At 41.6% G+C, this 19,133-nt stretch overlaps 1 protein-coding gene across 7 annotated transcripts in view; it reads right to left on the bottom strand.

Moving 5' to 3' along the window:
• SORCS1 (sortilin related VPS10 domain containing receptor 1) overlaps window positions 1-19,133 on the bottom strand; it is a 574,197-nt gene that overhangs the window by 182,895 nt on the left and 372,169 nt on the right. For all 7 annotated transcript variants that reach the window (XM_070057266.1, XM_051824149.2, XM_051824151.2 and 4 more), the window contains exon 5: window positions 5,216-5,289. In XM_070057266.1, the coding sequence (XP_069913367.1) occupies window positions 5,216-5,289 (74 nt within the window). The remainder of the gene's footprint in view (window positions 1-5,215; window positions 5,290-19,133) is intronic.

Here is a 19,133-nt window from a genome sequence, read left to right as displayed (position 1 = left end):
TTTAAAGAGGGTTTTTTGTAATTAAGTGTGCTTAACAATCATAGCTAGCCTCATGGTTCCTATGTAATTTGTGACATGTATTTCCAGGAGTGAGTCTGATAATTATTGTTCTGATTAACAACTTTGCAGCCAGCTGCAAGAAGTTTCTCAGAGTCAGAAAGCACACACTTTACAGGCAGGGATCAAGAGACTTTCATCAACACCAAGGGAACTATGTAATCTATAAAGTTTTGTCCCTTCAGTAGTACAAAACAACCAAGCTTGAAGCACCCGGGGGGTCCTTTTGCAAAGCCCAGGTATAAAGACAGTCAGGCAGGCACAGTGGCCACAGAGCCTTGGAATTTCGCCTTTCATCTGCCTTGCAGGCTGGATTTCTAGGGCTCACAACACAACCCAGAAAACAAGGCCAACATACAGGGAAGCAACAGCCTTCATTGATTTAGTAAAGCTTGGACTTTGAAGATAGTCCTCATTTGAATCCTGGCTCTGGCACATTCCAGCTGTGTGACCTTGGCAAAATTATTTAACCTCCCTGTCCCATAGATCCCCCAGCTATTAGTGATAACTGCAAAAAACTTACTTTGGAAGGAATCCATAAGGAATAAATGCCTTAAATTTGAATAGTCCTTTTTATGCTGTTAGGGATTGAATTGGGAAGATGTGTTTTCCTGTTTCCAAAGACAAACAGAGGAAGTTTTATTTATTTTACTTAACAGAGAGATTAATTAGAACTCACACACATAGCAATGTGTCAGGCTTATAAAGATAATAATTTCATGACACTGGGTAGCAAGGGCTTTGCTAATCAAGTTTGCACCACTCTTCAAGGAGTAGATAAGAAAGGATGGTAATTATCAATGGCTGAAGGAGGGCTGAGGTCAATTCACCTTGTAAAAGTGTCAAGTGTAAACAACAGGTCCAGTGACCTGGAAAATAGTGGGAATCATGTTCCTCTTCAAGGGAAATATTCTCATCTCAACCTTTTTTCCTTGTCCCTCCTTTTAGCCAATGCCTTTCTTTGTATCTATTGATATAGGAACAAGCTTCTGCAGTCTCTGAATTGCAATCTTCTACTGTCTATCTAGTTCTAGGTACCATGGGCAGATAATTGTAGTCATTCGGAAACAGAATGCAAGGAATGATTTGCTTCCCATAACTTTCTCATTGGCAAAACACAAGGTCTGTTTCCATGATAAAGTAAGAGGTCTATATGGGAGGACTTCACTTGTTGAGATTCCAAAGCCTTTCTATGCACTTACAGCATGAAGAAAAGAACTGGAAAAAAATAAGTGGCTCATCTTCTTCCCAAAACTAGCTTGATAATTTGTAGAGAAAACATGCAGAGACAAAGAGGTCTCATAAGTAAAAGACAAAATGAGTAAGGGGAAAGAGTGCTGACCACAGAAGCGAAGGCAAAGGAAAGCCACAGGTGAATTCCTGGAGATAAGAGACATTAATTTGGATTCTGAAAGCAACGCTGAAGTCTTTCCCTGAGCAGGAGCAGAAAGAGAAAGGAGGTAAATAAGCATCTATGCAAGGTTCTTAATTATAAAAGTCTCATTATGATAGGGGAAATTGGTATCATTCCATATTGAAGTCTTTATATATTATCTTGGAGCCAGTTTGTTTGCAAATGGCTTGTCTTTAACTTTTTCAGGCACTTTCACCAGCTTTTCCAGAGATTTCTCTAACATACTTCCTAGCTTTCAACTCCCGCAGGGGTTTTAGGGCAGTGTTTGAAAATGAGAAAGATAAAATGCATTCCTCTTAGAAGTTCATATGAAAGTAAGAGGTGGGGAGCTATTATGTGCCTTGGAGATCTGTTCTGCATCTAAGTCCAAAGGCTGGTAAGAGGCAATGTGATATGAAGAGGGGTAAAGGCAACACACTTTGGAAAAAAAAGAGATTTATTTATTGAAAAGCAGAGTAGCAGAGAGAGAGTGGGAGAGACAGAGAGAAAGACAGAACTTCCATCCACTGGTTCACTCCTCAAACATACACAAGAGCAAGACCTGGTCCAGACTGAAGCCAGGAGCCAAGAACTTCATTCTGATCTCCCATGTGGGTGGCAGGGTCCCAAATAACTGAGTCATCTTCCATTGCCTTCCCAGGTACATTCAAAGGAAGCTGGATCAGAGGCAGAGTAGTGGAGACTTGCACCAGCGCTCTGATATGGGACGCTGGCATCACAAGCAGTGGCTTAACCCACTGCACCATAACAGCAGCCAAAGGGGAAGAATGTTCACTACCCCAGTTGCAAGATGTTAATTGGCTGCCAGAGGCTCACTGTCCTGATCATTCTGAATGACTTGAATAAGGGTAATTTAAGCCATTGTCTCAGCTACTTCCTTGTAGCAAAAATCTGGAAATGGTCTAAATACCTTTTCCTTAGGCAGTTTAGATAAATTAGAGCAAGGTAAAATACAATGTCTTGCTAGAGATTATGAAGTAAATTCAAAAGGTATTGAGAAGTAACACCAAAATCACATGAGAATGTTCCCTACTTTGTTCTTTTCTTTAATGTTCACATATTTTCAGCAACATGAAAGGCAGAGCTACAGAGAGAGAGAGAGAAGAAAGCTAGCTTCCATCTGCTGGTCTACTCCCCAGATGATAGCAGCAGTGGCCAGCCCACAGCCAGGAGCTCAGAATTCCATCCAGGTCTCCCTCACAGATGGGAAAGTCTCCAACAGTTGTGCCAGCCTCTGTTGCTTCCCAGGTGCATTAGCAGAAGGCTGGATCAGATGCGGAGCAGCTGGGCTCAAATCGGCACTCACATACGGGATGCTGGCATCCCAAGCGGTAGCTGAACCTGCTGTGCCATAATGCTGACCCCATGCTTTGTTCTTATTTAAAGCTAGAATGTAAGACTTTTGAAACTCCCTTCTTTTCAATTTTAGCCACCCATTCCATGGACAGAGGTCATCTCGTGCTTAATTAGCAGTGTGGGCTGAGATGCTTAAAAAAAAGGATATTATTTTCTTTGCCTATTTTTTTCTCTATCCTTTCTTCTCTCCTACTCCTCCCTCTTTCTCTCTCTCCCCTATATTTCTCTTAGACACATCCCAGCAAATGAGGAGTCTTCAAAAAGTTCATGGAAATACATATAATCAAAAAACTATACAAGGATTTCAAAAAATTTTACAGTAAAATAAATTTATCTTCTAATTCCATTTTTCACGAACTGTTTAAAGTACCTTCATAAACAGTTCTTTTTATATTTCTCAAAGAAACCTTTTATTTAATGAATACAAATTTCATAAGTACAACTTTAGGAATCTTCCACCCATACTCCTACTCTTTCTCCTCCTCCCTCTCCTTCCAAGTCCCATTCTCCATTAAGATTCATTTTCAATTAACTTTATACACAGAAGATCAACTCTATACTAAGTAAAGATTTCAACAATTTGCACACACACACACACACACACACAAAGAAACTGTTTGAAAACAAGTTTTACAGTTAACTCTCATAACACAGCTCACTGAGGAGAGAAGTCCTGCATGGGAAGTTAGTACACAGTGACTCCTATTGTTAATTTAGCAATTAATACTCTTACGTATAACATCAGTGACCACCAGAGGCTCTTGACATGAGCTGCCTAGGCCACGGAAGCCTTTTGAATCCACAAACTCTTTCAGTATTTAGACAAGTCCATAAGCAAAGTGGAAGTTCTCTCCTCCCTTCAGAGAATAGTACATCTTTCTTTGATAGTTTTTAAGTGTAATATTTATCTCCATTCTGTGTTCTTAGAGTAAGATGATATGTAGTTATCTTAAAATGAGATGAGTATTTCTAAAATTCTATGGCAAATATAATTGAAAGACATTTATCTTGGTTTAGAAAAATTTTTAAATATTTTAATTAGCTTGGAGACAGAAAAAGACAGAGGCAGAGAAGACAGACCGGCAGAGATAGAGAGATCTGTCATCTGCTGGCTCATTCCCCAGATGCCTGCAATGGTCAGGGTTGGGTCAAGTCTGGGCCAAGCTGAAGCCAGAAGCTGGGAACTCAATCCAGGTCTCCCATATGGGTGGTAGGCACACAAACACCTGCACCATTGCCTGCTGCCTCCTTAGACTTGCCTTACCAGGAATCCAGACACAAGTTGGCGCTTGGACTTGGATCCAGGCACTCTCATACTGGATGTCCTGTCTTAATGGGCATAGTAACTACTAGGTCAAACAGCAGCTCCAGGTTTTTGGTACAAAGTTTTTTGACATTTGCAGTTTTTTCATAATATTTATTTTCCAGGAACATTTAGAAGACTCCAATATATGCATAGTTAACTGAGTTGCCTTCAGTGTGTATAACTAATATTTATGCAAATGAAAATATCTGTATCTATGTATGTTATATATTGAAAGCTTGTGTTCTCCCAAATTCGTATGTTAAAACCTTAACTCCCAGGGTTGTGAAGCTATGTGTACGTGAGGCCTTTCAGGTGTACTTAGGGTTAAATGCTGCCATGACTGGTATACGGTACTGGTATCCGTATAATAGGAAAAGAAAACTAAGTGCCCTCTCCTTTCCTACCACGTGAGGACACAGACAGAAGCAGCCATCTGCAAGTCAGGACAAGGGTCCTCACCATTACCAAATCTTCTAGCACCTTGAACTTCCCAGTCTCCAGAATTGCCAAGATGTCCACTGTTCATGCAACTCAGTGTTAAAAGCAGTCTGAACAAAGTGAGACCCCCCCACACACACACACACAGATTTCTGGTATGATAAGTAAAACATTAGGAATACTGGTTGTGTTCCATATGGCACGGGAAATATCTAGAACTGAAATCAGGATTGGGGGATGGGAAAAAACTACTTTTACACTAAACAAGGCTGACATATCTGTACTGAAAACCTTCATTTGGATATATAATTAATATATGTGTATCAGATGCCTTCAGTAATAAAAAACACAATTTTTTTTAAAAAATGACCATTTTAAAGTTCCATCAAAATATACAAGTCACCACTTAAAAAACTTCTACTGTTTACTAACCTCAATAATCCACTTTAGATTTGTTAAGGAACTTGTGGGGCAACATTTAACATCCCGTTAAAATGATTACTACTCCAGTGTCACATCCTGACTTGTGGGGAGGTGTACACGTGCCAATAAGAACAGACCTGATGTGAGAGCCTGGGATAAAGAGACGCCAGTGCTCATTCCTAGGTGGTGTCTTCTGTGCTGTAAGATAAGGTGAGACTTACCAGTAAAACCTGTTGGGTACAACCCCTTCCTGGATAAGCTGCCATCTTCTCCCAAATTCAGCAGAGCTGTATAACTGAAAAGAAGAGAAAGTTCTCATCATCCAGGCTCTATGGTACACTGAATGCACAGAATCACTTCTCTAAATCAGTAACAGTAGTACCACTTATTGAATACCTGTCATTTCTCAGAAATAAACCACATATACACTGTCTCAATTCCTCACATAAATACTGCAAGGTGGATGCTAATATTCCCATTGTACCGTTGAGGACTTGTTGAAAATCACGTCACGTCAGCAACAGAATGAACTGGAATTCATACTCTGTGCCACCTGGTGATAAAAGTCAGCCGTCTGACTTGACCTAGCACTTGCAGAGAACTGTGGGAAATGTAAGGTGTATAATCTGCATCTACAAGAAGTAGAGGATATAACCTGCACAATGAAAAACAAATGGTGAAAGCACAGGGCAGCTAGCAGCACAGGAATGCTCAGGGCTCAGGAGGCAAGCAGGGAAGCTTCACAGATGTGGAGGATCAGCGGGGACCTGGACAGACGACAGCGTTCAGATTGACAAAAGTAGCACACTTCAGAAACAGAAGAGCACAGTTCCAAGTGGCGAGACAGGCAGGGCCAGGAAATGAACAAGCCTGCCTCAGCTAAGTAAGTTCGGATGCACATGATGAAGGCAACTTGGAAAGGGCTTTGAATAGAGAGGAAAGGGGATGGGAAGTGATGCCGCAGGCAAGAAGGAGCCAGCGCTGCTCTTTATAACAGGAACCCAAGGAACTTCAGATTATGAAACAGCCGTCTACACCAACTAAGCTCTTAGTATAAACCAAGTGTTTTGCATGCATGATCTGAATCTATACACCATTGCTGAGATATAGGAAGTGATTGTGGTTATTTATCAAATGTCTACACAGCTCGTAAGATTTCAAACCCATTAGTTACACAGTTTTACTTCTCTCCAAGATCAAATGCACAGACTCACTGTTGATGAGATAGGAATTTGCCCTCCACTTCCCTACATCCCCTAAATGCCTTCTTGCTCTTCTGTCCTGTTCTTCATTGCTCCTTGTCAACCCTAGAGGTCTCTGCTAAATGACATCTTCTGCCTCCAAGAGTGTCCTTTGAGGACATCCAGAATATGAAGCTAGGCACTGTGATAACCAAAAGGCATTAGGTTACTGATTTGAAAAACATCAAGTCATTTCTTTTCATTTTATATGCTTGGTCAATAATTCATTCACTTGTCCCTCAATAGTCTACCATCACAATTGCCAACTCCCACAGTGAATGGACGGCGAGTCACGTCACATCGAGTACCACTCTTTTTCTCTTTATATTCAGCCACAACATTCAGTGAGGCGTCAAATAACTCACCAAAGCTGCAGAAGCACCAGGCATGACCAGAGAAGAATTCAACTCAAGTGAGTGTTTACTGACGCTTGAGAGAACTTGCTATGACATTGTGTCCATTTTACTAAAACATGTACTGAAACCAAAAAAAAAAAGAAAAAAAAACCTAAAATATCTAGCAACCAAAGTATACAGCTCAATTGGCTGCAACTACACAGCATTTGAGCATCCAGCCAAGGAGAAACAATTGCTTTTTCTTTCTAAAATTTTTTAAATTATTTTTTCTTTGCCCAACATGCCTGAGGGAGAAAGATTTCCCGGGTACATTTCATGTTGGGTATATTTTAAGAGTGCCAAGGAAAGAAGGGGAGGCAGCAGGGGATAGCACAATCCACTCCTTAACTCATGTGTATGCCGGGCTGCTGTTCCCTAACACTTCCTGAACACCTTGCATTTTAACACACAGTCTTGTATAACAGCAAGCCCCCAATCTGGGATTGGATTCTATTTCTCCCAGTCTTATCTCCTTTTAGACCCAGAACTACACTTTTTGTATCAGCTTAAAGGGAACAGAGTTCAGTCCACTGTCATGTGCTTTTGCACATATATCCATGAATGCGTGCAAATCTATATTCATATAGAAAGATCAGTGCACATGTAACAGAATGAGGGCAGTATGAAACCATAATGATAATTCTGTGTATGAAGGCTGCACTCACATATACCCTGCAAGAATCATACATAAATTCTAAGAGCTCATGTCAGACCAAGGGATTGCCATTGCTGCTCCTATAGAGAATTCATCTCTGTGAGGAATCCTTTGGTGCTAGTATCTGTGTTCCGTTTTGTTGTTTCTCTCTGTCTTTGTAAATTTATCCCTTAGGCTGGCATTCAGAATCTGCAACCCAGTCAGGTGTGTCCCTTGCCATTTGTTTATTTCTTCAAAGGGCTGCTGTGTTATTTGTGAGCACCTAGAGGCCCCTGGAGCAATGGGCACACAAACTAAATCAAGCCTGTCTTCCTCAGCTCCATTCCACCTCTGGAAAGGTTCCCTTTGGTCTTGGTGGGCTGGCCTTCTTGCTCTTCCACTCACGGTCAGGGGCATTATCTTGGGTATGCCTTCACTGACGTACCTACTCTGGCGGAGGTTGCTTCAAGACGTGCCTACTTCAGTGCCAACCTACTTTTTAGACAAAGATCAAAGGTTACTTCCTCTATGAACCTTCCCTTACTCCTACAATTCCCACTAGACTCATCTCCAGAGAAACACAGTACAGTAACAGATGTTGTCAAATCACAGGCTACATACTTATATTTAATTTTCTTGGTAATGTTTCGAGAGAGTCCTCTAATAACGCAAGGCAGGAACTCCTTTATAAATATATCATGCTGGAATACCTAATACTCTCTGCCTGTTTTATGAAAGTGCGAAGTTTTGAGATGTTAGGAATTCTATACTTCTACATCTATTGGTTCCTAGAACATAGTATGTAACCAAAGAAACAAGTACTAATTTTATACCATACAAATCCCCTCATCATGAATTCACATAGTAAGGAACTCAGAGTCTCCAATGATAGGATGAAGACAGTTTATCAGAGAAGCACTTTTTGCTTTTCTTGATCTATAGCTAGAGGCCTGTACCTTAACAAACAACTTCACTTCACAGGGCCGGCACTGTGGCATAGTAGGTTAAGCTGCCTGCAGTGCCAGCATCCCATACAGGTACCGGTTCAAGTCCTGGCTGCTCCACTTTGGATCCAGCTACCTTCTAATGTGCTTGGGAAAGCATTATAAGATGGTCCAAGTCCTTTGGGCTCCTACACCCATATGGGAGAAGAAGCTCCTGGTTCCTGGCTTCGGATCGGCTCAGCTCCTGCAATTGTAGACATTTGGGGAATAAACCAGAGGATGGAAGATCTCTCTGACCCTCCCTCCATAACTCTGCTCTTCAAATAAATCTAAAAAACAAACAAACAACAACAAACTTCACAAATGTCATTACATTTGAAATTTCCAAGGATTTGCCAGCAGGGCCCTACATATTCACCCCTAGACAAAACGTCTCTACATATGCCACCTACTACTTCAAACACATTCTCCTGCAAGAATTTAATTGTCCAGCCTTGTGTTATACCAAAAAAAGAAGAAAACAACTCAGAGCTGTTCCAGTTAACGTGTTAATTAAACCTACAGACCCTGACAGCAAAGTTGGGAATGGTATCAAAGCAGTTTACCCACTGACTCCATCTCAGCTTTTTGTGAACAATGAGTCAATGTCCTTTAATAAATTTCATAGTGTTGGCAGCACCTAAATAAGATTTATTTCCCTCCCTGCCTGTCTCCAGCTCCAAGGTTTCTTCTGACCATCAGAACACAGAACCAAGAACTATCATTACTATCTGTCACATCCGAGAAAGCAACAGCCTCTCTCTAGCCCCACCGAACGGAGAAAGATGAGGGAGAGGAAGAAAGCGTATTTGCACTACATTACGGAGGGCAGTATTCAATGATGAATCCTCTGTCACACACCACCAATGCGATTCTTAGAGTTTTGTTTGCATTCTGCAAAATAAGGGAGAAGAATTAAAGGAGCAGAAATTTTAGGAAAGATTCTGGGTAACTAAGAAAGCAAGGTGGAAAATTCTTTCTGTCTCAAATATCTGAACCCTCTTCTCTTCCTTCATGAATAGGATATAACGAGCACAACCCCAACACTCCTCTGTGTTCAAGATCTATTTGCAGCTTCAGGGCCTAATCCTCCTCCTGGTCATTATGCTGGTCTGGGGCTGTCAATACTTCTTCCTGCTGCTCTCCTCTTCTAAAGGATTTTTTCCCAAGTCTCTCACCTAGGCTTCTTTTCCTGTCATCTGCCTTTGTCTGCTCCAAGAAGAGTACAGACAAAAATACACTTAATTGTGAAGGATGCGATTCCAAGAGTTAGTTTTGTTATTGAGTGTTTAACCAACTGTCAAGCATCTCTGTCACCCTCATCATGATGACTGCGAAGCTGCAAGTTGGATGCTGGACACCAGGCAAGGGGTAAGAGAGGAATACTTGGGGTGGGAAAGAATGTCATGCGTTGGCTTTGCTCAGGAATGGGATTTCCTAATGCAGAGTAGATTAAGATGCAGTGAGAGGAGCTGGAGTTGTGGTGTCGCAGATAAAACTACCACCTGTGACACCAGCAACCCATAATGGTGTCAGTTCAAGTCCTGAGTGCCTCACTTCCAATCCAGCTCCCTGTACCTGCACCCACATGAAAGACCCAGAAGAAGCTCCTAGCTTCAGTCTGGCCCAGCCGTGGCCATCTGGGGAGGGAACCAGCAGATGGAAGATCTCTCTGTTTCTCTCTAATTCTGACTTTCAAATAAATAAAGTAAATTAAAAAAAAAAAAAGTGAGGTGAGAGAATGAAGGTAAAAAGAAATCCTGTGTCTCTTTGATCTTATCTCTTTTTAAAATATTTATTTATTTATTTAATTTTATTTGAAAGGCAAAGAATCGGAAAGAGAGAGACAGAGAGACAGAGAGAGAGAGATCTCCCATCAACTGGTTCACTCTCCCAATGCCCTCAACAATGAAAGACAGATCAGGCCAAAGCCAAGAACAGGAACTCAACCCAGGTCTCCTGCATGGATGGCAAGGATCCAACCACCTAAATCTTTATGTGTTGCCTCCTGTGTGCATGATCAGGAAGCTGGAATGGAAAGTAGAGTTGGGATTAAAGCCATGGAACTGCAATACAGCCTGCAGACAACCCAAGCCGTGACCTAACTGCTGCACAAAACTTCTAATCACTCACATGTTAATTGAATTCCTAGAAGAATGCTATCTTTCTACTAGTAGATGAGAAATTCAGTTTCCTTGTGCTAACGCAAAACTGCACAACTGTCCTTATCTCGGAAAAGTCTTTTTTGTATTCCTAACTTGGATGAAGGTATCCTTTCTTTTCAGATTGTCAGCCAGACATATATAAGTATTATGAATTTTCTTTTGCAGCTAGGAAATTGATGGGAAGCCATGAATTCCAATAGAAACTGGAGCGAGAACAATGCCACAGAAGCTAAGCATTGTGATAATATGACTTAAGTCTCTGGTTGATGGAATCAGATGCTGTTCACCACAAAACTTCCCAGTAGGACTTCTGTGCCTGGGTTGGGAGCTCCTTCCTGGGTATCCTCCACAAAGGCTCCTCCAGAGGTCTCCAGGTGGTGGAGCACTTCCTGCTGTCAGCTGTTTTCAAGCTTGCCTGCTCACTCCTCTTTCCTTCTCTGCCCTTAACATTTAGGAAGCAGGGGGCCTGCAAATTGCATTTCTTGAAAAGGCTGACAGAAAACCCTGCCAGTTCTATTTATTTGCCTCATCCTAATACAGCCCTGGGGATGGCTTCAGTACAAAGCACTCATCCACCTCATGGCTCTCCAGTTCTCACTGCTGTTCCTGCATTCTTTTAGCAAGAAAGAGATGGTACCTTAAGGACTTCAAATAAATTCCTAATGCTAGGCCTAAGGCATTGCAAGCATTAAGCTCTTTTTCTCTACCAGCCTCCATAGGAAGAAAGAATCAGTCCAGAGAAACACATGGTCTTCAGAAGGTGTTCTTACGTTTAGGTTCCAGCACACAGGAGGGGGCCAGAACTCAGGCTAACGGGAAACCAAACTCTGCAATACCCAAAATGATCCCACAAAACTTTACTAAGAGCTGAAGAATCTTCATCTTGGCTGCTTAGTGCAGAGGAAGGAACCATGATGACCATCCCAGAATCTACGCCCTTTCCCTGTCCCGACAGATGTAAGGTTTTCAAAGAAACAGCTAGCTTGTCACAGATATCACAAACAAGGAATAGCAATGTGCAGTATTTGGTTCCGTGTTAGCACAGACTGTGTAGGAGAGAAGATTTAGGGAATTTTTAAAGGTTTTCAATGTGGGCCTTTGAATACAATTGAAATTTCTTAGAACATAAACATGGAGAAAAAGTATTCTGGGGGAATGCATCACTCTAAGCAACTAAACAGCAGCAAGGCTCAAACTGGTGTTTTTGTGATTCTTTGGCCAACAGTACGAGACTCAGTTTAGCTGTGATGCATGAAGGAAAGCAAAGCAGGAGCTGTGAGTACAAATGGAGTGTGGGACCAGGTTGTATAATCGCAATCCTACCAAAACTTCTGGGTAACTAAAGTGGACTGGATCCAAGTACCAACAAGGTCAAAACTCAACAGCACCAAGGCTGAACATTCAGGCTTTGCTGATGAAGAGTGAGCAGAAATGATGGCATGTTGTTGGCTTCATCAATCTCTCCTGTGGCAGGATTTATCAAATCTGTCACTGGCCATTCCTCAGCTGTCACTGAAGTCTGTCACAAGTCCCAAAATTGGACTTGGTACTTTGAGGCTTGGGAAATTAGACATACGGAACTAGAGCTGGCTGGAAAAGAGGGGTCAGGACTTGACCATGGGCCAGTTTGATATGTGGACACTTCCTGTTGAATTCAGGTCTGGAGGTACATAAGAAAATGATAAGGTAGAATCTTGGCTTTACGATTTCTAAAAGACAAGTGTTGGTGGCATAGAACAGATCAAGAGTGGGCTAAAAAGTTATACATACAAACATATAGCTCACTTCAAAGCCTAAATAGCCACCTAATAGTATAATTGTGCCTATTTAAAACTTAATCCCAATCACTTATTTTTAAATGTGCATTTCTCCTTATTCTTAAAGCGCATTTCTTTCAAATTGTTAGGAACTGGCAGATCAAATTGTTGCAGGTAGCAATTGAAAAATAATGATACAAGCTATTTAAACATGGTCTCTAAGTTGAATGCAGGCCTTTCTTGTTTGCATATGATGGCATTTCAGCTTGAGAATTTGTTTTATAAACAAGCATTGGGGTTGACATTTAGCAAGATCCCTGGTTTCCACTCTAATTGCCAGTTTTGTACTTGGATATTTAAATTATTTACATATTCATAAGATTAGAAATCAGCTCTGACATTGGGAAATTTCAAGCACATGGAAATCCTGCCAAACCAGCATGGTATATAATGATCACCGTATTTCTTATAAATAACAGAGTGCCTTTTTTACTTAATGCAGTGCCTTGGGGAACCGTGAAAGCATTAGGTGGATATCAGTTTCCTAAGTGTTTGTGGCTGTGCAAAAATCATTTGAATATCTCAAGGGGCTTGAATTTCAATGATCCATTTGTTTTTTTATCTCAATCTTACCCTTTTGACATTAAGACACTGCTGGGCCTATTCAAACACGAATAGAATGGCTACAAAGATAAATATTTCAACATTTAATGGGTTACCATTACTACGATCAATAATATTTTCCAGGCGAAGAACATCAGCTCTTCCTTGTTGCATGGTATCGTCCAGTGAGTGACTATAAAAGCATTTAACATTAAAGTACCTGTATTAATCCCCATATTGGAAAGACACTGGATTCAGGCAGCTTTTGCTAAGACTATGACTATTTCCTGCCATAGCATGTAAGACCTGCTGCTTCTCAGGTCACTGGATAATATAGTGGGTGCATCTATGTATTATTTTCTCTGTGCCAGCCTCTGTGTCAAGTGTTTTATAGACATTATCTCAGCAACCTCCAACAGTCCCAGGAAGCAAGAATAACTTCTTCCACTTACAACTTGAAAAACTACCTGGTGAAGTGACCTACTGATGGTCATGCAGCCAGGGACAGGGCCTGGTGGAGTGAAGAACTGACACCCTTACCAGCTTGCTCTGCTGTCTGTTAATGGTGAGAAACCACTGTGGCTGAGATTCTGAAATGCTGGCATCTATCCCCTAATCAGTCACTGTTTCCCAGGGAATGCCCAGCATTCGAAGCGGTCTTGATAAACATTGCCTCTCTGTTACAGTGCAGTCAGAAATAGGAAGTAGTGATTATAAATGGAAAAAAAAGGAATTTTAAAAAAATATTTATTTAAGTATTTGAGAGGTAGAGTTACAGAGAGAGGGAGATCCAGAGAGAGAGGTCTTCCATCTGCTGGTTCACTCCCCAGATGGCCACAATGGCCTGAGCTGGGCTGATCCAAAGCCAGGAGCCAGGAGCTTCTTCCAGGTCTCCCACTCGGGTGCAGGGGCCCAAGGACTTGGGCCATCTTTTACTACTTTCTCAGGCCATAAGCAAGGAGATGGATTGGAAGTAGATCAGCTAATACTTGAACTGGCACCCCTATGAGATGCTGGCACTGCAGGCAGAGGCTTAACCTACTATACCACAGCTCCTGCCTGCAAATAAATTTTTTTAAGGACATATTTTGAAACTGTTTTTAATTAAAAATCACAGGACTAGTACAGAGAGAAAATTGAAAGTATTTTTTAAATTTACTTACATACAAGTTTCTAAAATTTTAACATTGGCTATCAAGCACATTGACAGGTCCAATTTTATTTTCCTGTCAATACATGATTTTTAACCGAAAGGTATTCTGCACGTATATTGAGAATGCTGACTGCTAATATTTATGGTGTCCATGCTTTGGTTTTGTATGTATCTGACATTTATACAGAAATGCTAACAGGGAGGTCAACAGACAGGATTTCCCGTTTTTTACCATGAACAATGATTCCTGGAATCTACAGACCAGAAATGAAGATTTCTGACATGACTGCTGTTTCTCAGAATTCCAAAGTAAGTGAAACAATATATTTATTTAATATTTACACACAAATATTCTATAACTGCCACAAAATAAAAGGCGGCCCTCCAAACTGTATGAAGGTTTTCTCCTCCCTCCAAGAACTGGTCACTTGTTTGTATGTGTATTTTTTTAAACTGTGAAATAACTTAACATCTCTCAGAGTAAAACTGATAGATGGAGGACAACAAAGGTTATAGGAACAATGGGAGGAAAAAGAGAAAGGTAATTTTTGAACTAAACAAGGCTCCAGATGAGGTGTATTTGACTTAAACAGTGTTCCTCATTAAGTTTGTGAGTTAGTTGTAAACACTTAAAATAAGAAGATATCATATTACATACAAAGAAGTATTACTTCTCAAAAAAAAAAAAAAAAAAGGCCTGACAGGTGACATCAGCCCTGCCATCCTCTCTGGCATGAATGCAGGCTGGAACTTGACATCTCTCCTCACTTCTAATGAACACCTACTCTCCAAGTTCCCGCAGCCTGAACTGCCCAGCAACACCCCTAGCCTGTCTGTGTAGGAACGGAGGTCATGGCTAGATGGCTGGATGCCTACCAGGGTAGTGAAGGAAGCAGCACACTGCACAGCTGTAGAGTGCTGTCCCTCTGCTCCTGGCTGGTGGCAGCGGCCGTTCTCCAGAACGAGCCCAGGTAGACCCTGGCAACCTGAGACAGCAGGGCAATGGCCTTTCCTCCTGAGCTTCTCAGGAGGATGAATGTGAGCAGTGTTCACTTCATTTCCTAACACTGTCCTCTCCCCTTTACAAATCAACCTCACCCCCAACGCAAACCCTCAAAGGGACAGTGCCTCAGTGTGGTCTGCAAGGCTGGGGAAGACACATATTCTTAGACTTTTCTCCATTTTTTTTTCTTACAGTCACATCTGCTCTTTGTTTTCTCTCATTTCAAATGTTTCCCAACACATCATGTTTAGTGAGGTGTTTAAGACAGACTGAGAGATGCTGTTAGAGGCAATGTTTTATAGCACAGTTTGTACACTAGTTTATTGCCAAATTAAAATAAAGATGTAATCTGGCAGACTCAGCCTGCTGCTCAGCCTTCCTTGGGTGGCTTCCTGTACTGAAGCAAGGAAGCAGGGGAAAATAGCAAGGAAGAAAGCACTGTGTACTCTTTCTTCTATTGCTCCATCTCCAAGTGTGAATAAATAACAACCAAAGAACAGACAGAATGTTCTGCCTACTCCTCAAGCCACAGAAATAAAATAAATAAAGGCAGCCAAGATGTTGGTAGGACTTTTCATATTATCCATGGAGACAATTACAAGAAATACCAGAGTTGGAACTTTACATGAATAGTATACCTCTGTCCATTGAAAATAGAATTCTTATAGTCTCTATAATGTTCATTTTTCTGGGAATTCCAGGGATTTCCAAAGGCCTGTTCTCACAAACATCCTTCAAAGACCAAGGAGTTTAGTTCCTATTTCTATACTGGGTAAGTCTGAGGACAGGGCTTCCAAGTATTAGGGTACTTCTTTAAGAATTTTAGTTGGGGACTGGGGCTGTGGCATAGTGGGTTAAGCCACCATCTGCAGTGCTGGCACCCCAAATGGGTACTAGTTTGATTCAGCTCCCTGCTAATGTGACTGAGAAAGCAGTGTAGGATGGCCCAAGTGCATGGGCCCCTGCATCCATGTGAGAGACCCAGATGAAGCTCCCAGCTCCTGGCTCAGCCTGGCCTGGCCCTGGTCACGTAGCCATTTGGGGACTGAACCAGTGGATAGAAGACATCTCTCTCTCTCTCTCTCTGCGTCTCCCTCTCTCTAACTCCACCTTTCAAGTAAACGAATAAATTCTTTCAAAAAAAAAAAAAAAGGAATTTTAGTAGGAAAAAGGCTCCACTCATTTTTGCTTCAGTCACTCTAGTGGTGCCTGTACATGCCCACTTGAAAGTGTGTTGATCTACTGAGAGCCACTGAGATGGTGGGTTTTATGACAGCTGACTGGGCTAAGGTTTGCAGGGATAGATAGCAGACATTATTTCTGGGTGCAATCAGGGTGTTTCCAGAAGCTACTAACATTTGAATCAGTAGATGAGATTCATCTTTTTCAGTGTGAGTAGGTATCAAACAAAAGGCCAACAAGGGAGGGAGGGTATTGGGGGAAGAACTGCTATAATCCAAAAGTTGTATTTACGCAATGTATATTTATTAAATAAAAGCTTTCTATAAAAAAAGGCCAAGGAAGACAAACTCATTCTCCTTTTGGGCTGGGGCATTTCACACGTCCTGCCCTACGACACTGCTGGCTCTTGGATCTTTGGACTTGAATCAGGACTCACCTTGAGCCAGGATTGACCCCATTAACTCTATTACTACTCCGCATCCCAGCCTACTCAGTTCTTAACTTTTTGGATATGCACTTCATTACACCACTAGTTTTCTTCATTCTCCACTCTACAGGGCTACAGATGGTAGATCTTGGGACTTTTCGGCCTCCTTAAGTGCACGACCTAATTTTAGAAATCTCCCTCTCTTTTTCTCCTACTTCTCCCTCTTCCTCTCTCTCTTTCTCTCCCTGTTTTCTTTCTTAAATTTTCTTCCCTTTTCAATGACCTAGATAGTGAACATCCCCAAATATATTTCCCTCTCTAGAAAAAAGTCTATTACATAAAATCATCTTGAGTTGGTGAATTCTGAGGATATGCAGCCACAAAATTTATTTGATTGAGGAGAAGGCCATTTATTATTATCATTTTTTAAAAATGGCCTCCACTGGAACTGATGGCCAATAAGACTCTATCTTAGATGCGAAAGGCTACTCTACTCCACAGATTTATTTGAGTCTTCCACAATGCTCACGTCAAAAAAGCCTCTACTGGGAACCCAGGAATCCAAGAAGACACACATAGCACAGCACTGTAGCCTGTGCAGTCTCTACTCTGAAGGTCAAGACCCAATCTCCTCCATAGGGCCTAATCCCCATTCACTTAAGAAAAGAAAAAGAAATGCCAGGCAAATTAGAGTGAAACAAACGTGGCTGCATGTTCTGAGAGAGACAGTGTGCCACAGACACAGGGCGCACAGCAAACAAGGAAAGAGGCAACTGGAAGCCTCTGTTGTGAGGTGAAAGCCGAAGAGCTGCCAGCCTACCAAGGTGTGTTTCTACGACAGGTGCACGTTTACCGGAGGATTCTGTTCACCAGAATTTGATGCATAACTGCAGCCAGCAAAGTGAGTACTGGCACTGGGCTGGAAATTCTACAGCAGCAACACCAGCATCTTTCACAGAAAGACTCCTAAGCAGCACTTAAATGAAAAAAGGAAGCTCTTATTTCCTAGGAAAATATAGTCAGTGGGCATCAACGGCAACACATGACCCTCTGTGGAAGCCCACAGCTACATCTCATTCCATGACCCCAGGATGATGTCAGCCAAGATATCCATACCACTGACCCACCTGAGTGCCACAGCCCCTCTCAGCTAGATTGCCAGTCAGCACCATCAGCTGATGGTTCCTGTAATTCCTAAAGCCCGTTTTCTTCCAGCTAATGCCTCTTCTCAGTCTGTGACTCAGGCCTGGAGACACAGGAATCTCCTTTGATCCACTCATAGTAACAGGTTATCTTTATTTTCCAGGACGATTTATTCTTCATTCTCTCTTGGAAAAACAAAAACAGTAGTAGAAAGACTGGCTTCTGTCCAACTATCTCAAAATATCACCCCCAGGAAGGGGAACCCTACCATATTTCAGGTACGGCTTAATTCCTTTCATAGAACATTCACATGTGATTTTCTCTTGGAGAAAATTGATTAATCTCTCAAGTCTTTAGATCTTTGGCTCCCTACTTTAAATGGATGAATGAAGCTTCTCCCAGGTCTGAGATCAAAGGATTTATTGGCTTGTGGTTGCAAAAAGTACCTTTTGGTCCTGACCATCAACATCCGAGGCTAGACCTCCTGCAACATCATGCTAAATGGTTTCCTTGATGTGACCTCACGTTACCACAGTTTAGCCACCTGTTACTACCAATAGCATTGGTAACCTAGAGGCATTTCCAAAAGTTCCTAGTTTCAGAAAAAACTGTAAAAATCAGTGCATGTATATGTTGTAATTAGCTTTACCAAATTTCCTCTTCAGACAAATAAACAAATCAATACTATAAATATGTTTTTTCTCAACTTATAATACTATTCACAGTATTCTTCTTGTGAAAAATATGCTCTTTGTCAACAGAAATCAACTATATTTATGAAGGTTCAGGTGAACATACTTTATAAAACCTTCAGAGCAAACACAATACTCGATCCCTATCTTCTGAGTTTTGAACTCTGTTTCATATAAATGCATCCATCTTCTTTGTTTGTTATCTGCTTCGGATTAGCGAGAGGACTGCCTCTTAGACCACTCTTCAACCATTAGTGAACTCATGTCTTCATTTTCTGCCTCTAGACGGACTGAAAACTCCCTAATACAGTTATTTTATACCAACACTCTACAATGTAGAGCCTTTAAGACAGACATGAAGTTTAATACTTGGGCTTTTTTTAAGAAACCCTGGAAGAGACCCTGGCATGATAGCTATACCTAGAAACACCATTTAAGGTAAAGGAAGCCAACATTGAGCACTGTTCACCGTGAGGGGCTGAGCTGCAGCAGAGCTCAGGTGACCTAGCTCCTTCAGGTTATTCTCTGTGCCATAGAGACTGCCGAAGGCACCGCCTGAAGTGCTGGGATACAAAGGGTTACATTTCGGGGGCATCCGCCTCTCAGCAGAATTGCAAAGATGCACAGTTTTCACTTAGCCAGGTAAATCTGGCCTTTGCTGTGCCTCTGGCATCAGGAGAAAATAATTAACCAACTGTCGAGTAAAATACAATAACCCAGTGGATTAAACCACTAATACCGTGTCCTGCGCTGCTCAGCTT

The sequence above is a fragment of the Oryctolagus cuniculus genome, chromosome 15, assembly GCF_964237555.1.
Source record: "Oryctolagus cuniculus chromosome 15, mOryCun1.1, whole genome shotgun sequence".
NCBI classification, from domain to species: Eukaryota; Metazoa; Chordata; class Mammalia; order Lagomorpha; family Leporidae; genus Oryctolagus; species Oryctolagus cuniculus.
This window is presented reverse-complemented; position numbering and strand designations above follow the sequence as displayed.